The sequence below is a fragment of the Spodoptera frugiperda genome, chromosome 1 (assembly GCF_023101765.2).
Source record: "Spodoptera frugiperda isolate SF20-4 chromosome 1, AGI-APGP_CSIRO_Sfru_2.0, whole genome shotgun sequence".
In the NCBI taxonomy this organism is placed as follows: domain Eukaryota; kingdom Metazoa; phylum Arthropoda; class Insecta; order Lepidoptera; family Noctuidae; genus Spodoptera; species Spodoptera frugiperda.
In genome coordinates this window covers 10874477-10891132 of record NC_064212.1, presented here as the reverse complement: position 1 = coordinate 10891132, position 16656 = coordinate 10874477, and the positions used below count along the sequence as shown (strand labels likewise).

Genomic DNA, 16656 nt, shown 5'->3' with positions numbered 1-16656 from the left:
ATGGCGAATGATAGCGCCCAGCGTCCGTATTACGATGATGTGCATTAATGATGTTTTATCTAAAAACTGGGTCGAAGACTGATGTGACCTCCCGTTTGGTCAGTGTTGTCATTTGTAAATATTGATTTATAGGGTTCAGTATAGATTATATTAGGATATAAATATCCTCTATACTTCTATAGGATTTATCTGTATATCCTAATATAATCATCATCGTCATCGTTGCTATCAAATGTCAAAGTTTAGCGAGGTTATAATTGTAAAATAACATGTGTAATGGTTGTACAAAAGTTTATTATTTTATAATTATACAGTTAGTGACAATCACATAGGTAACACACAGACAGCAGTTATACAGTTCAACACAATAATCATAAGTTAAGTACAAGTTAGGGCGCCGCGCGACGCAGTCGCACGCGCATGTGCTATGTGCTTTCACTACGGGCGTGTAGGGCCGACTGGCGACGTGAGGAGCGGTGGGAACGCCGCGGCTTGCGTTAGCGCGCGAAGCGCGTAACCGACGCGTCGGATGATATTCTCGTTATAACACAGCACGTAAACGACGCGACGGATGATATTCTCGCTACACACTCCCCCTCTAGTTCGGACATAGCGCCCTCGCGTTCGGACTAGCATCGAATTTACGGGGTCGACCACGCTTGCGCTTCTCACGAACCGGAGACACGATGTCGCCGACGAATGGCGTTAAGTGTGACACATGGTACCGTCCAATGTGTTCAGCTCGCGTAAGTCCCTCGATAACATAAGTGGTGGGACTTACCACTTCCCGAATACGATACGGGCCGTCTCTCCTAGGGATGAACTTCGCGGTTTGTCCACGGCCTGCGTCGTTCATACTCTGCGTCTTTAGGAGGACAAGGTCACCTACCTTATAATCCGGAGGCGTACGTCTACCTTCATCAGCATACTTCTTCCTGATGGACTGGGCCTGCTCATGGACATCCCTGGCATCTAGAAGCGCTGTCGACAACCTACGAAGGTAAGGCGTAATACTCGGTACGAAATTATCGTTATCCACGATGGCTTTCATATCAGCCACGACGTCAGATGGTGCGCGCAGCTCCCTTCCGAAGGTAAGAAAAGCCGGGGAAGATCCCGTACTCGCTGTCACGGCTGAATTCATCGCAAACCTTATAGCTGCGAGATGGCGATCCCAAGAGGCGTGGTCCTTCCCCACCAGAATTGCCAACTGGGGTTTGAGGTCCCGGTTCTTGCGTTCAACGGGGTTGCTTTCCGGGTGGTACAACGGCGTCAAAGACTGTTTGATACCCATCACGTGACATGCCTGTTGCATCACCTCAGCTACGAACTGAACTCCGTTGTCGCTGACCATCCTACGCGGGACTCCAAACCTCAAGAAGACTTCACTGATTAAAATCTCGGCGCACTCTACGCTGGTGGCGGCCTCCAACGCGAACAACTCAACCCAGTGAGTACACACGTCCTCTATAATAAGAATCCAACGGTTACCTTTAGCCGTCTTCGGCAAAGGGCCAAACAAATCTACTGACACGACCTCGAACCGGCGAGTCGCAGCAGGCGTCTGCAGTAGTCCTGCAGGTTTCTTGTTGTCTGCTTTATAACGCTGACAAGCAGCACAACGTCTAACATAGTCAGCAACGAAGGTTCTCATACCTACCCAAAAGTAGCGAGCTCTGATGCGCTGCAGGGTTCTCTCAACACCGAAATGACCTGCGGTGGGAGCGTCATGGAAGTCAGCAAGGATGCCCTCTCTTTCATGACTCGGTACCACGAGACAGGCGGAGTCAGCGTCGTCAGCCTCGGGTGCACACCGATACAATACTCCATCAGACATCAGATAACCTCGTTCTGACCAGCCCCTCCCCCTAGACGGATCGGAGTCCTCCAGATCCTCTACGATCGTCTTCAGCTCGGGGTCTTCGAGCTGATTATCACGCACGTCGGCAGGTGCCCTGTGCGGTATATCTACAGTTACTAAGCATACCTCGCATCCACCTGGGTCCTCTTCGCAACAGGCGGGGCGGCTTAGCGCGTCTGCAATCACGTTCACCTTACCGGGGGTGTACTGGATCTGTAAGTTATAAGCCTGAAGGGTCAATGCCCACCTTGCCAAACGGCCACTGGGGGACTTCAAACTCATCAACCAGCGTAAGGGTTGATGATCGGACTTGACGATGACCTCTGATCCTTCGATGTAGCCCCTGAATTTAGTCACCGCCCAGACCACAGCTAGTGCCTCCCTTTCCGTGGTGGTATAGTTGCGCTCAGCCGGCAACAGCAACCGACTGGCGTACTCCACAGGCCTCTCATCAGGGCCCTCCCCCTGCATCAGAACTGCTCCGAGACAGTAACTACTACTGTCGGTATTAAGAGAAGGGCTTACTTTCGTCAGCTTGACGGAGTATGGGTGCGGTGACCAGGAGTCTCTTGATATGCTCGAACGCAGCCTGCTGCTCTTCATGCCACCTCCATGAGCTATTCTTCTTGAGAAGGTCAGTTAAAGGCTTCGCGACAGCGGCGTAATTCGGCACAAATCGCCGGAACCAGCTTGACGTAGCTAAGAAACCTTTAAGCTGCCTCTCGTTCTTCGGGGCAGGCATGTCAGCTATGGCTGAGGTCTTCTCCGGGTCTACCTGCAAACCACCGGGTACAATAATGTGCCCCAGGAACCGCACCGAATCACAGGCAAAACAACTTTTCTTGCGGTTAACACGCAGATTAAATTTATCCAGCCTATCGAAGACTGCCTCCAGATCCTCGAGGTGTTCTTCAAACGTGGGCGACAGAACAATCAGGTCATCTAGGTAGCCTAGGATACTTACCGATCTACCACCACCTCGGGGGTCTGAGGGCGTCACAGCGCCGTCACTGGTCTCGAGTGTCCGCGCTGGTACAACCAGGTTCGACCGGAACCGGTCGATCAGTCTCTGGAACGTGGCACCGGAGTTGCGCAATCCCATGGGCATTCTCTTAAACCTGTAGGTACCAGAGGGCGTAACAAACGCGGTCTTGTCACGGTCCTCTTCCGCGACACTTACCTGGAAATAGCCAGAATGAAGGTCGAGTGTTGACATGTAGGCGGTGGTCTTCGCGGCATGAAGAACGTCTTCTATGCGCGGCAGTGGGTACCGGTCAGGCTCCGTCACAGCATTGAGCTTGCGGTAATCCACACATAACCGGACGCCACCGTCTTTCTTCTTCACCAACACTACGTTCGCGGCCCACGGCGACTCACACTCCTCTATAACATCTGCTCGCAGCAGCTTCTCGAGCTCACCGTCCAGCAGCTGCTTCTTACCTGCCGACATCCGGTAGGGTGGTGAGGCGGTAGGCTCCTGTCTCTCGCCTACTCGAATGTGGTGAGTAGCGTAAGATGTAGCTGGTCCCTCGGTGGCGAAGCGCGCAGCCTTAGATATTATAAGCTGGTTGAGCTGCGTCCTCTGAGCAGATGACAGCTTAGATCCCTCGTTTTCTCTCAGTGCCAGGCCGGTGGTGTTAACCTGCATCAGCTCTGCGTCACTGGTGGACATAAGACTGTAAGAGCGCACAAAGGGTACCTTCACCTTTGTCAAATCTGAAAAATACCAACAACCATGTTGAAGGTCAAGCAAAATACCAGATTTTGTAATAAAATCTTGTCCGAGAAGCGTCCTATTCTCCGCCCCTGGTATAACAATAAATGTTGTAGGTACAATACGTCCCTGAACTACAACATTCGTATCGCACAACAACACGTCACGTGTATGTTGGGTCCCGTCGGCCAACCCTATCGTGCGGCGGGCCGATGTAAAACTAGTCCCGTGCTTCAACAAAATAGCATACAATCCGGGGCTAGCTAAGCTTTCGGTAGCGCCGGTATCAAGCACAGCGACACCTAACAACGAAGCCACTTCAATATTTATCGTCGGCTGCGACGTGGAGGAATCGTGTGTATAAGCACTTTGGAAACTTACCTTCCCGTCGGCGGCCGCGGCTGGTGCATCTTCCTTGCACTTGCCTTTACAAGTGGGACATTTCGACCGAATAACGCCTTCACGACCGCAACCATAACAAGCTAACTCATTACCTTTAGACTTACACTCGTCCATCGTGTGTCCGAAACGTTTGCAGCGTGCGCAGCGTGGTCTAACACGTTTAGAAGTCGCGCTACTACTATCTATGTTCGAACTAGAGTCGGACGTAGTCGTTTGAGGGTTAACATTTTTCAACGTAGCCGTTTGCGGGTTAATATTTTTACCGGTCGAGGTTGAAGGGTTATCTTTATTACGTAAATTCGTGTTCGCGGTATTATTGTTAGACGATGTACTAGGTTGGTTCGCTTCGCCCAGCGTCTCCTCTACGTACCTAGCTCTCTCAAGTAGACAGTCGACACTACTTACGCTATCACGCGGAACACGTTTACGGATTCTACGGTGTAACAGGCCATACACTATATCGAGTTGCATTTGTTCTGGTAAAGGATATGGTAACCGCGAAATGTTAGCACGCACACGCGAAATATATACGTCGGCACTTTCACTTTGTTGTTCTGTCGCGAATATGTCGCGTAAGACCCTGTGGGCTGGGCGCGCCGCGCCGTACATGAAGCGCAGCCGGCGTAACGCGTCGTCCCAGCTCTCCACCGTAGGTCGCACTCCTCGCCACCACACGGCGGCGTCTCCGGTCAGCAGCATCGGCAGTCCTCGTAACGCGTGGTCGTCTGACACGCCTGCGCACTCCTTGTAGACGAGCACGCTCTCGATGAATGCTTCCACGACGTCGGCGTTGCAGGCGGCTCCATCGAACCGAGCCGTGCACCGGGTAAAGTTGCTCTGCGCAGTGTGCACCGCGTGCACTCCTGCAGCAGGAGGTTGAGTCGACCCCCTCAATACGCTGGCCAGGATCCTAGATAGCTGGTCTTCTGACATTGTGATCATATTCGTATCGCGTCGGTCCGTTGTGGTAGGTGACGCCGCCGCCATGTTGTCGTCCGCGGCGGTTCCCGCCACTCGCGTATCCGTGAACTCTTCGTCACTATCACTACTGCGGTTCTCGATAGCCGTCTGTCCGCGTGTTTTCGGCATCTTCACGAGACACGACGGTTACAGCCTCGGCACAGTAGGTACACAACCGAGCGTGGAATACGTTCGCACTCACGTAGGTACTTTCGAGCACGAGCCACGAGTTGGGCGCAATTTTGTAATGGATGTACAAAAGTTTATTATTTTATAATCATACAGTTAGTGACAATCACATAGGTAACACACAGACAGCAGTTATACAGTTCAACACAATAATCTTAAGTTAAGTACAAGTTAGGGCGTGCTTTCACTACGGGCGTGTAGGGCCGACTGGCGACGTGAGGAGCGGTGGGAACGCCGCGGCTTGCGTTAGCGCGCGAAGCGCGTAACCGACGCGTCGGATGATATTCTCGTTATAACACAGCACGTAAACGACGCGACGGATGATATTCTCGCTACACGTTGTAATATTTTTTGGGTGAAATAAAGAGTTAAAAAAGTCTACAAATCTCGGGTTTTTCGGCACATCCACGAAATGCTTAGAAAGACAGGGAAGTATCTATTACTATTAATACTTCTTATATATTTAAAAAGTAAAAGTGCATTATTTAAAAAATAAATCTAGAATTTCTTTCTTTTCGAAACTAAGACAAAGTCTAACTGCCGTACTCAGAGTCATTTAATGGTTACTTAAGCCATTCCTTAGCAATTGTTTTCGGTAGAAAATCGTTACTAAGGAATAGTTTAAGTTATCATTAAGTATCTTTGAGTGTGGCTGTGAGTTTAATTATTCTTCGCCTCAGTTAAGAAGCAGAATTACAATTACAGCTAGGTAAACTTAACTATCAATATTATTGGAATATAATTTCTTGTTCATTTACATATAAATACATAGCCACTTTATATGTCTTTCCAAGTTTAATGAAATACGCTGAAGATATTGAAGGCACACTATTTACACTTGGCATGTTACTGCTCGTGTCATTTTATAGTTCTTGCTCATAAATTGCACTGCACGAGTAAATTAATTGACAAGATTCTCTTTGTAGTTAATATTATAGCGATAACTAATTAACAGCTACATGTAATGTGGTATAACAACATTTATTTCCGTAGGTATGTAAATAAAAATCCACTATGTACCTAGGTAGGTATACACAATACCTAGGTACTAAAGAGCAATTGTCATACTTAGTAATAAGATCAGAATAAGTAATTGCTCAGCAAATTCAAAATTCGTAGCGTCAGCGTGCTGATATTAAAATATATAATTTTTTCTTGTATCTCCCTGGCGGAGTGCTGCTCATACTCTTTTACTTAGTAATTATTGACGAAAATACTATTAGATACAATAATGTGTTTACGTCTTTCAGCACCTGTGTTTAAATGTCTAGGTTAGGAAAATCGTTCAGGGAGATAATAATTATAACCATGTAGTTTATTCACCGGTTATTTGCATTCAAACCGGTATCAAACGTGATTCAAACACAGTAAACTCGATATATTATAGGGTCAAAGGATTTTGAGGTCTAAGTTAAGGTTACATTGGCGTTAGGATATAGTTTATTTGTCGTTATAAATAATTTTAAATATAATTTAAATGGATAATAATATTTGTTAGTAAAATTTTGTAAACCAATCGTAAAAATCGACAAACAATTACTTTTATTTCTTTTAAAATAATAAAAAGGTATGACCCAAGAAAGATTTATTTAAATTCGACAAAGAAAAAAAAAATTAAAACACTGGTTGATATTCGTGAAAAACTCGTTGCAATGCCATTTGCAAAATTGAAAAACATAATTAAAAATAAATATTTAATGGCGTTTCACGTTTTTTTAAGACCAAGTGGCCAGTAATAAACTCAAATGTCAAAATCACACCAAAAAGGTTTAAAGCGAAATATAAAATTATAATGCCAAAAGCAAAAAAATAAAAATAAGGTTTAATAAAAAGAAGAAAATAATTATTTTATAGAATGCTCTAATTTTTGCCTTAAAAAGTTTTTATTAGACCGGAACGATGTTCTTCGTATTTTTGGGCGGTTTGTATCGACCATAACGAATTTTATACTCCGTTGTTAAAGCATGATCCATATTCTATTTATGCTAAAGCAGAAGGTCGAATTCAAGTCGAAGGTGAACCAACGTCAAGTTAATATATTACCTATCTAGGTTACTTTTCAAGTTTAGTGTAAAATATAAATCTGTAATATTTAATTCAATAAAACGTTAAGGCGTTTATTGTTTCATTAAAAGTTTTAATATTATAAATACTATTGTTTATTACTGGTGGGTTAAGCCGAAAATTTCATGCGTTTCCATTGGCAAATCTTAAAAAAATAAAAATAAAAACTAAATATTTTATGGCATCTCGAAGTTTTTTTGATCGAATAGCTAGTATGAATTACTGTTTACTAAATGTATTGCAAAGAGGTTTTTGTTCATTAATTGGAAATAATTATTATTTTCTATTAAAAGTATTAGCGATTTCTTAAAATTACATCAAACAACATTACCTTGCATAAATAGTTACTACATATTGTATAAATAAACGTTTTTGAATGATTTAAAAATAAAGTCAACGCGAAAAACGATTAAAAAATTATCAACGGTTTCACAGAAATGGACATAAATTGCCATTTCTTATTCACTTTGTCAACAGCCGTTTGTCGGAGTTTGCCCTTTACTGAGGGGTTCAATTTTCCAATGCACTGACCACCTTAATTGACACCATGACTAGGTTAGACGGCAATTTGCTTCGAAGCGATTGACCAAACTTTCATGTCACTATGACTTAATCAAAGGCGAAGTTAATCGATACTCCGTACTCTCTACATCGATGAACGGCCCAGATTCTAACATCTTCGATTATTGCGGCAAAACCATAATTACAGTTGCATGTGTTGAAAATATTTTCCAAATAGTTTTTGTTACGAGAAAATGGCCGGCGATTTGACGCAACGAAAATCTATAACGCATTAGAGGTAATGCGCTGTAATAACGCTTAGCCCACTGTTCTACCCTGACACAAAAATGACAGGATTTTGTTGAAATCTCAGTGAGTAAATTGTTTTTTAATTCAAGCTATGTCTTACTATGTTATTGCAAACGAAAAGAAATATACCGTAGTTTTTCAATAGCTACTTCATAATGTCATGTATTGTTATTTATCACTGATTATGATGAGTTCTCAAGTGACAAACCTTTATGCTCATTAAATATGAATTGGATAATAATATGACAAATTGTGTGAAATATTATTGGGCTTTCTTCGGTTTTTCGAAAATTTCTCAGTAGTATCACAGAGTCTGGAATTGTGCCCAGTATATGGCAATAGGCTCACCCCCAAAAGTGGGCGTAAATTGTATAGCGGCATTACGTGTTGTCTGCCTATCCCTTAAGGGATAAAATGCGTGATTTTGCGTGTGTATGAGTTTAGGTAATAAAACGAGATGTATTTTTTTCCTAAAGAAATTAACGTCCTATCTATTTAGCTCGAAATCTTGTCAAGGATAAATCAGTTTGTATTTGAAGTCACTGCATAATTATCCTGCTGGAATATTATCTAACCACCTAATTATTCATAATTAAATAAATAAATATGCTTAGTAATATTATTATGTATAGTAGTCTGCAGTTTTGCATACACATTCTAATGACCATTAGGTAGTGTAAATATTTAAAATTAAATATTTTAATAATAGGTAGGAACCTAATTATCCGTTTAAACGTTTAACCTACAATTTTAGAGGACCCCCAACGGTAAACTAGGTTAGGGTAAACTTGTCATAGTAACAGTAATTATCTTCCTTTCATTTAAACCTAGCTTCTGCCAGCGGATTTGCTTGCGTTCCCGTGGTAGAGGTGGCCTCAAAAGTATCCTTTGTGTATACCAGACCATAATCAACCTCTGTTCTCGATTTCTTCAGTCATTTTGACGTGATTGAGTAACAAACATACCACAAAAAATCGCATTAGTAAAAAAAAAACATTTATTATTTACAAAGCTTTTTTGTGACGACAACACGCCTTACATGGTTTGTTGTGACAATAATAAATTACGTTTACTTTTAATTACGTAAAAAAAAAAACATTTTTTTAATATTATCACCAAGAAACATTAATAAATTAAACGTGTACACGTTATTGGACAAATTATGATAATTACGCATTAAATTATTATAATTGTTATTCATGTCGACAATTTTGGTAAACAATGGCGTATGGTAATGTAGCGATTAAATTATTATACGTCTTATTTTGTTATGATTAAGGCCTTAATTCTTAATTAGGTCGTCAGATTTTGTTTTTATCATTATACATGTAGAGGAATTTTACTCACTATGTAATAAAACTTAAGAGCATAATAATAAGATGTTTGTTACGCTTTCTGGTTAAAACGTTCACAGAACCTTTTGTAGGTTAAAATAAAAATATTTAACCGTTATTACACCATCACTGGGTCAAAAAATAACAATAACATTGTATATAACGTAACAAAAAGGGGTAAAATCAAGTGCACGGTCTCTAAACAACATGAACAAAAGATACGGGAAAAACTTGTGGTACCAAGTTATGCTTTTTCTGATCATTCAAAATTAGGTAGACAGGTACTAGGCGATCGGATTGACAGAAGAAATGTATCGTAATATTAGCGAGTGATATCTCAAGAACTATGCGATACCAAGTATTTGGTATAATATTTTTTAAACGTATTTTAAGCTGTAACTTGTATAGAGATTCAACCTGTATTCATAAGGGCTTCTTGTTGTATATGGGTATTTTGTTATACGTTGTATAAAGTAAATGGTAGTCTTTGGACCGCAAATTGATTGCTTTCTGTCGCGTTATTAGCTAGAGATTTGTTTCCGATAACACAAATCAAAGACATTTATCAAAAGAGTAACTGTTTGAATTGGAACTCGACTAATTTCACTCCATGCTCGAGTCTTATATTCATGAGCAGCATTTTGCGACACAGGACGCGGCGATTGTCAAGTTTAATTATTTGTTTGGCATGTATATCATATTTTTAGTGGAAATATAGGTATACGAATCTCTCTGCGTAAGCCCTATCGAATCTCCATGATTCACCTACCATAATACCGTTACTAATATGCATGGACAGAGTGCAACATACTTCCTCAATTTAATATGCATTATATTTCACGTCACTGGCCCACTGCGCAAGTGATATGCTAATTCCTTGTCAATAAAACGTATGTTTATATACTGGTTATTAACAATCCGTAGTGAGCGTGAATGTAAACCATAAATTATGTATTTAATTCAGAAATATAATATAAAATATAATGAGTAGTGGTGAGTCTTAACTTGTAGGAAATCTTTTGTTTATAACTTTTTTTACAAACGCGGATGTATTGGCGAGGGAAATTTTCTATTGTTTTAGTGGGGGGTCTGCAATGTCTATATTGGAAATATTTTAAATTTCACTACAGGTGACATTCCGATCGCCTTGAGAAAGCCTTGCTTAAATGAAAATGATTAAATAATTAGTTTTTATTACGAAATCATAATCAATCTAATAATTGATTTCACTTATTTTGTAAAAGGTCAAGGTTTATTCGGATACCATCGTGATATTTTTACAAAGAAATGCAAATGCGAAGTAGAGTAGTTTTTAAAAAAATGCAAACATAGCCATGTAACACCTTTATTAAAGTTGAATAAATAGAATAATTAAATTGTATCGAAAGTGTATATTTGAGAAAGTCGGTTAATATAATATGTGGCGAGTTGCTAATCGACGTATAGGACTAAGGGGGAGGATATTGGTGATGGTGGGCAATAGACGTCTTCCAGTGAATGATAATAATGATTATTTCAGTTCAGCAATTATATTACAATTGGCAACTATAATTTATAAACATTCTTGTTCTTGCAAAGTGAACCTATTAATATCTGAATTTCGGAATTATTTTGTAAATTGTAATGAAATCTAGGCTAATGTGTGTTAATTGTTAAAGTAATCTTATGATTAGTACCTATTGCAAAATTTTCATAACGTATTCGTTTTAGACGATGATACTCAGACTCAGGTGTTAGCTTTAAACCAACTAGTTTTTATTAAAAAACGTTTTGTGTAAAACCGGTGACCATGATGTTTTTGCTGCCGTATCGAAATGGGTGTAAAAACTTTTATTGTTTATTATTTTATTATAAGGCAAAATATTGTATGCAGGCGTATATTCAAATCGATTGTTTTAATACATTGACATATTATACACATCATTTTGAATATTTCCTCAAGGAGCGCCATTATGTCCCACACATGTCACCTAACTTTAAAACATTTTGATGAATTAATTAATTATTATGTAAGTAAATAGCTTAGCCTTCATTTAATTTCTTCTTATTTTATGTTTGCTTTTAAATAACTTAATTGCTCATTTCATATGGAGTAACATTTTATTATAATGATATTGAAATCATATTAGTGTATTATATTTTTGTGGACCTTGCGTTTATTTTTACATTTTGCATCTTGTTGCGTCCTCATTAATAGACGTGTCTGCTTATCAGGGCTTTGCTTGATTTGATTTATTTAAGAAGTGACGTATAAAGCAGATTATTCGCCACGTCTATTTAAATTTTTCCTCATTACCAGTGACGCTATGAATCAATGGGTGTATTTAAGATTCCATAGAGAGACTGACCAAGGGCGTAATTAAATAATTCCGTACCCGATTAAATGCGAATTCATTTACCTTGAAACAACAGTCCAGAGCCTTTATGTCACCCACATTGTCCGAATTAAGAAACATTTATCTTTAGGCCTGTATACATATATGTATGAAATTTTCGTAAGTTTATGATTACGTACAAGATTAATCAGTTTCTTGTAATTCGCCGGTTCGTGGCGCAAGTCTCAATCGTACGATGCTCTCTGTTTTGGTAAAGTTGCTACATTGGTTCACAATTTTATATTCATCTGTTTTGTAACTTAAATAGGTGTAGCGAAGAAACGAATTGTAGTTCATGAACACGTAAACCTTTTGTAGAGACAATTAATTCTACATTGTTTTGGTGCTAACAAGGTTAAAGGATTGAGTGTTAGGCAATATTTGTTTAGTTTAAGTTATTCTAATTTAAATAACCTAATTGTTTTTTTATTGACTTTGTACTAGATATAGCAATATCAGGTAGATTATTAAGTATCACACATATGTGACATAAATGTATCTCTATTACATTAAATATGTATTCCCTAAACGAATAGGAGATACATTCGCTATTCAAAACAATCATTACATCTTTAAGATTCAAATTCAAATAGCCAAGCGATGTTCTAATATTTATACCCACTTCCTAAAACCAAAACGGGATATAATCGTTTCCGACGCCTTCCTCAATAATAATGTAAGTGACTAATAATGAATTGAATTGAACAGCGTGATTCACCCGCGACTATATAGTCACTGCCACTGGCCCCTATAAATATGTTTGTGTAACTTAATCGATTACAATCAGCTGGCATTGTTTACGTTTAGACGAAAACTGGCGGCACGTGACCGTTACTTGTCAACTGCTCATAATAGATTTTTGTTTATGATGCTGGTTGGAGAGCGACATTATTTGCGCCTTTTTATTTCTTGAAGAAGTAGGCAAAGATGCACATTTTATTTAAAAGTATAAAATATAAATATTAAACTTTATGAAAAGATACAACAAAAAGAAAACATTTATCGGAAATTCATTTCTCGCGGTCACAAGTTTGACCTAGTTTATTTTGTTTGAGATCATTTGTCATTGCCGCAATGGATTGCATTGTTGTTACTCTAAATTGTTCTTAAACACTATAGGTGACAGGACACATAATCAATCAGCTAAACAAAGGTCAAAGTACTTACTCTCCGGCGTAACATCCCGAAGTACGATCCTGGCTTCTGCTTCAGCCGGCATGGTTACCACAACTTAGAAAGCTTGGCGATCGATTTGTTCGTTGACCCTTGAGTTACACACGGGGGTCCTTGACACGTTTGTAGTGGTTGTTATATCGCGTGACTAGAACTTTGTTCCGAAGGGTTTTATGTCATGTTTTTATTTAGGAGCGTCTGTGTGCGGTGGTGGATGCGAGCGTCGTCGCACAAAGCTCGGCGAGGACTGACCGTAGATTGCGGCGCGCGCCTATTTTCTCCGCGGTCCTATATCATCGCGGGTACTACATGCTCTCGTTGACTTTGTGTTGTTGTTGTGTTAAGTCATACTCGGTGGCCGATGCATTAAGTTCAGCCGGCCTATTGAGATTTGCGACATGAAGGGAAGTGTTCTGTGGAGACGGTTTGAGGCAATGCTCGTCAATTTGAAACAGCTGTCGTTATCTGTTTTGCCACATGTTTCACCACTGTCCAGTAGTTTCATGATGGATGATGTTAGGTATGGAGTAAAGATAGTAGATAGAATAAGATGACAGAAGAATAGAGTATGGGTAGGTATTTTGTGAAGTTTAAGTTGTCTTAATTGGGGTTTTTTAAATTAATTATTACACGCAGACGATATTTCCCAAACAGATTATTATCACGAAAAGAAGGATTACTTTAAAACAGGATTTGTTTTTACTGGTTTTATGAGAGGTGATATTTAGCATAACACAATGCTTAGATTAAGTTCCCAGATATCTAATGATAATATGTAGTGGCAAAATTATTCTAGTACCTAAGTGCATAAAATTTGGTGAGAAACGTCAATTTTCATATTGCCATCCGGATTCCACGTTTATTTAGATAAGAAAATACAAAATATTGTGAAATAAAATGTTGTATGTTACGATACTGGCTTCATAGTTTAATGTTTTCGTTTCTTTTATATTTACTGTGTTCAATAATAAAGCTTGCGGACAAAAATTACAGGCACGAGGATATTCGCCAAAAGCAAAAAAAAAAATATAAAATACGTTTTATGATTATTTCTTGATATTGTCATTCTATATTTATATATTTTCAACTAACATGACTCATACAAAGTTAATATTAATTGTTTTAATTTTTAATATTAATGTATTTTTATACCTATATTGATTGATGCTAAAAATGTAAAGCATTTAAGCAAAAGTGAACCAGAAAAATGACATCACACTTGTCCATGATCATTGTTAAACAAAATACCGGAGAAAGAAATTACTTTGACATTTTCTTTATGGAACTTTCTTTTAGCAATGTTTTTAATAATGCAAGCAGTTAAAGTTGCCAAGTGTGAACATAATTAGTGTCGCCATGGCGGGTAAAGTTGAAGGTGTCAATTATTGTGCACCAGCCGCTGTCCGTGTAAGGCTAACATTGTTACTAATTAAGTAATTAAGACATTTCCGGCATCTCGTTAATTAATATAGACAATGATTAGTATTGGAGATGAGGCTCTATGTTGTCGTCTATAATTATATACAAGAATGAGATTACTCTGCTGATTGAGTAAAATAGTAATTATACAATTTTCTATTGCCAATTCTAATGACATGCTGCTGGCGCGGTTATAAATAAATGATAACGACAATATTAAAAATGGTTTTAACATTTTTGTCCCATTTAATGAACATCGTTACAAACGTGCAGCTAAGTAATTATCTTTACGTTAAATTATGTATTAAATAATATGAACCCGTAAATATATATAAAAAAAACTATAACTTGCTTCAAGGAGTTTATTTTATTATTATTTGTAGTAATTAATTGTCAGTAATTAGTGTCATTTTATTTCCTGGAACAGAGAAAAACAGCAAAAATTGCCTTATCAAAAATACATACTTACTTCACGTGAATACTTCGCTAGTACAAGGAATATCTTAAACAACGCGTGTTACTTATATGCTAGAAAACTTACATACATAGTTTAATTGAAGTAACATGAATGGCTACAGTAAGCAAATACGTAATGGTTATGTAAGTAAGTACGGTGTGAGCTAGAGATGTAATTTGTATTTGTTTTGAAGCCTGAACTTGACCTCGGCCTCTCCGATGCTAAAAACGTAGTCAAGCGCAAATTGTGTTTGTTCTCCTCTTTCGTTGAGTATTAGTTGCAGAATTGCTTGTTTTTATATTATTTTGTCAAGTATATATATTAGTAGTGGTTCTGGTGACAGTAAAGCAATATACAGTGATACTAATTATGTTACGTTCATAATGATAATTGTAGATAAATTGCAAGTAAAACCTTATTATAAAAGTGAAAGTCTGTGAGTGAATTTGTGTGTATGTTTGTTATTAAATCACGACAAAACGGCTGAGGAGATTGGGATAAAATATATACAACAGAGGTACATTACTTTTGGCCTGGATTAACACAGGAACGCGAACGAAGATGCCTACAGCCTATTACTAGATAGATACTAGATTACCTATTTACATTTTACTTCTTATTACTAAGTATCAACTCCGTAGGTAGTAAAGCAGGCACAGTTACTACCGTGAATAATTAAAGGTATTACTTTCGTATTGTCTGTTCATTCGAAGACCTTTCTTTGACTTCCCACACGATGACATTTCCTTAATATTCTCAGAAATCCGTTGTTTTGTTCCTTTTACTTCTACCTCTTAACATGGCCCTTGAAATATTTATTCAACTGTTGTTTTCTTTATAATTGTTGTAAGTTACCGCCTACTATCGTTTTCATCCCTGTCGATTATGCTTGATATCATGTACCAAAATGATGGATTTTATTGTTAACCTTCTTTTAGTTATATAATGTTTAGTCAGTTGTTTAATCTTAAAAATATTCATAATTAATTTTAAGGAAATTCTGAATTGTATACTTCATATTTTGAGTGAATTTCTTACGTATCTATTATTAAATTAATATTTAACGGCACTTACTAGTTGCCTAAAATATTATATTACTAGCTTCCGCCCGCGACTCCGTCCGCGCGGATGTCGGTCTTCGCGTGGAAGTTTTATTTCTCCATTTTGTGTAACTCTGACAATGACATCTTATAAATATCTATTGGACCCAAATACGGCGAGGCCCATAATAATTAAGGAGATCCCTCTATTGAGCTACTGCTGTTGAGCTCGCATTCTGTAGAATTGAAGATTTTTTTCTAAGTATTTTTCCAGGATAAAAAGTATCCTATTTTATGCCCAGGATAATAAGGTTTAAATTATACCAAGTTTCATCGAAATCGAACCGTTACTTTTCACGTGATGCCTGAGCATACAGACAGATAAAAAATTAATCATATATTTGGGTTTGGTATCGATCCAGTAACACCCCCTGCTATTTATTCTTTCAATATTTTCAATGTACAGAATTGACCCTTCTACAGATTTATTATAATATGAATGAATGAATGAATGAATGAGAGTGTTATAAACGTAAGAGTAGACAAATATAATCAGAAAGCTCAGAACTGCTAAGCTATCGGGAGTTATACGTGTTATTGTGAGTCAACCATAAGAGATAGACATTTGCTGTCGTGGAATATTTTTTAAACAATTTTAAGGAGAACATTTCCGTGATACATGATTTCTGTGTAGCTTTAACCATTAAGGCTGCACACGCGACGGAAGCTTAAAAAAAATTTTCTGATTGCATTTTGGGCGTCAGTATCGATTACTAATCACACGCTGGTAGTTATTTTGGAAATATATTTCATGTACAGAATTGACGTCTCTACAGATTTATTATAAGTATAGATAAG

At 38.5% G+C, this 16656-nt stretch overlaps 1 protein-coding gene across 1 annotated transcript in view; it reads right to left on the bottom strand.

Moving 5' to 3' along the window:
• Positions 1-13149, bottom strand: part of LOC118273542 (alpha-tocopherol transfer protein-like) — a 42409-nt gene extending 29260 nt beyond the window's left edge. Inside the window, exon 1 of the mRNA XM_050695472.1 lies at positions 12877-13149. Within this exon, the coding sequence (XP_050551429.1) occupies positions 12877-12928 (52 nt within the window). The 5' untranslated portion in view covers positions 12929-13149. The remainder of the gene's footprint in view (positions 1-12876) is intronic.
• Positions 13150-16656: the final 3507 nt, after the last annotated feature.